This window comes from Buceros rhinoceros, unplaced genomic scaffold (assembly GCF_000710305.1).
Source record: "Buceros rhinoceros silvestris isolate BGI_N320 unplaced genomic scaffold, ASM71030v1 scaffold35815, whole genome shotgun sequence".
In the NCBI taxonomy this organism is placed as follows: domain Eukaryota; kingdom Metazoa; phylum Chordata; class Aves; order Bucerotiformes; family Bucerotidae; genus Buceros; species Buceros rhinoceros.
Genome location: NW_010411763.1, coordinates 1 through 830, shown reverse-complemented (window position 1 = coordinate 830; position 830 = coordinate 1). Strand labels below are relative to the sequence as shown.

The 830-nt window shown below is 66.3% G+C and overlaps 1 protein-coding gene across 1 annotated transcript; it reads left to right on the top strand.

Annotated features, from left to right (window-relative positions):
* The first annotated feature begins 321 nt into the window (after positions 1-321).
* LOC104493448 (cAMP-dependent protein kinase inhibitor alpha-like) lies at positions 322-662 on the top strand. The gene is made up of 2 exons (XM_010136122.1): positions 322-466; positions 580-662. The coding sequence occupies exons 1-2, from the start codon at positions 322-324 to the stop codon at positions 660-662; spliced, it is 228 nt and encodes a 75-aa protein (XP_010134424.1).
* The last annotated feature ends 168 nt before the right edge of the window (positions 663-830 follow it).

The following is an 830-nucleotide window of genomic DNA, read 5'->3' as shown; positions in this document are numbered from 1 at the left end:
CGGTAAGGCTGCTTGGACTGGGGGGTGCTGGCGGAACCCCTGAGGACCCCCCTTCCTCCATGACCCAGTGACCAGCAGAGAGCAGAGCACCCAAAAGTGCCCGTCCTGGGAACGGAGGAGTCCCCTGGGTCCTGCAAAGCCTGCAGCGGGGGTGGGCAGTAGGGGGTGCGGGGCATTTAGCTGCTCCCCAGGCAGCTGTGGGCAGGGGTGCTGCCCACCCTGGCCCAGAGTATCCCGCCTGCACGAGCGCTGGGGACCATTTGCCCATCCCGTGCTCAGAGGGGCTGACGGGGAAGGGACACATGTCTCTCCAGGGTGAGCATGACCGAGGTGGAACCCGTCCTGGACTTCGCATCCTCTGGGAGAACGGGCCGGCGCAATGCCCTGCCTGACATCCTGGGCTCGCCCGCCGGCGTCTGCCCCGCCGACCTGCCCCTCAAGCTGGCCGAGATGTCCCTGAACGCAGGTGGGTGATGGGGAAGATGGAGGATGATAAGGAAGATGGAGGATGATGAGGAAGATGGAGGACAATGGGCAGGCAGGAATCAGGGTTGCTCATAGCCTCGTCTCTCCTCGCAGGCAGTGCCCAGGAGATGCAGTCGCCCTCTGCAGAGGTGCCCCCTCCGCAGCCCCCCAGCCCGGAGCTGAAGGACACTTCCTAACCCCGCTGCCGGGGGAGGACATTGCTGACCAGCGGAGGAGAGAGGAGGCTGCGGAGCATCAGCCCAGCTTCCCTGGCACGGCCAGAGTCCGCTGGGTTTTCCTCGGTGCTACCACGGCGAGACTGCCGGGCATCACCCCCAGCACCACGGGGGGAGCGTTGCGTGGCG

Excerpts from the sequence above, each read along its gene's own strand:
- LOC104493448 (XM_010136122.1), top strand. The coding sequence starts at position 322 with ATGACCGAGGTGGAACCCGTCCTGGACTTCGCATCCTCTGGGAGAACG. Across the intron at positions 467-579 it reads CGAGATGTCCCTGAACGCAG|GCAGTGCCCAGGAGATGCAG; the intron begins GTGGGTGATGGG and ends CTCTCCTCGCAG.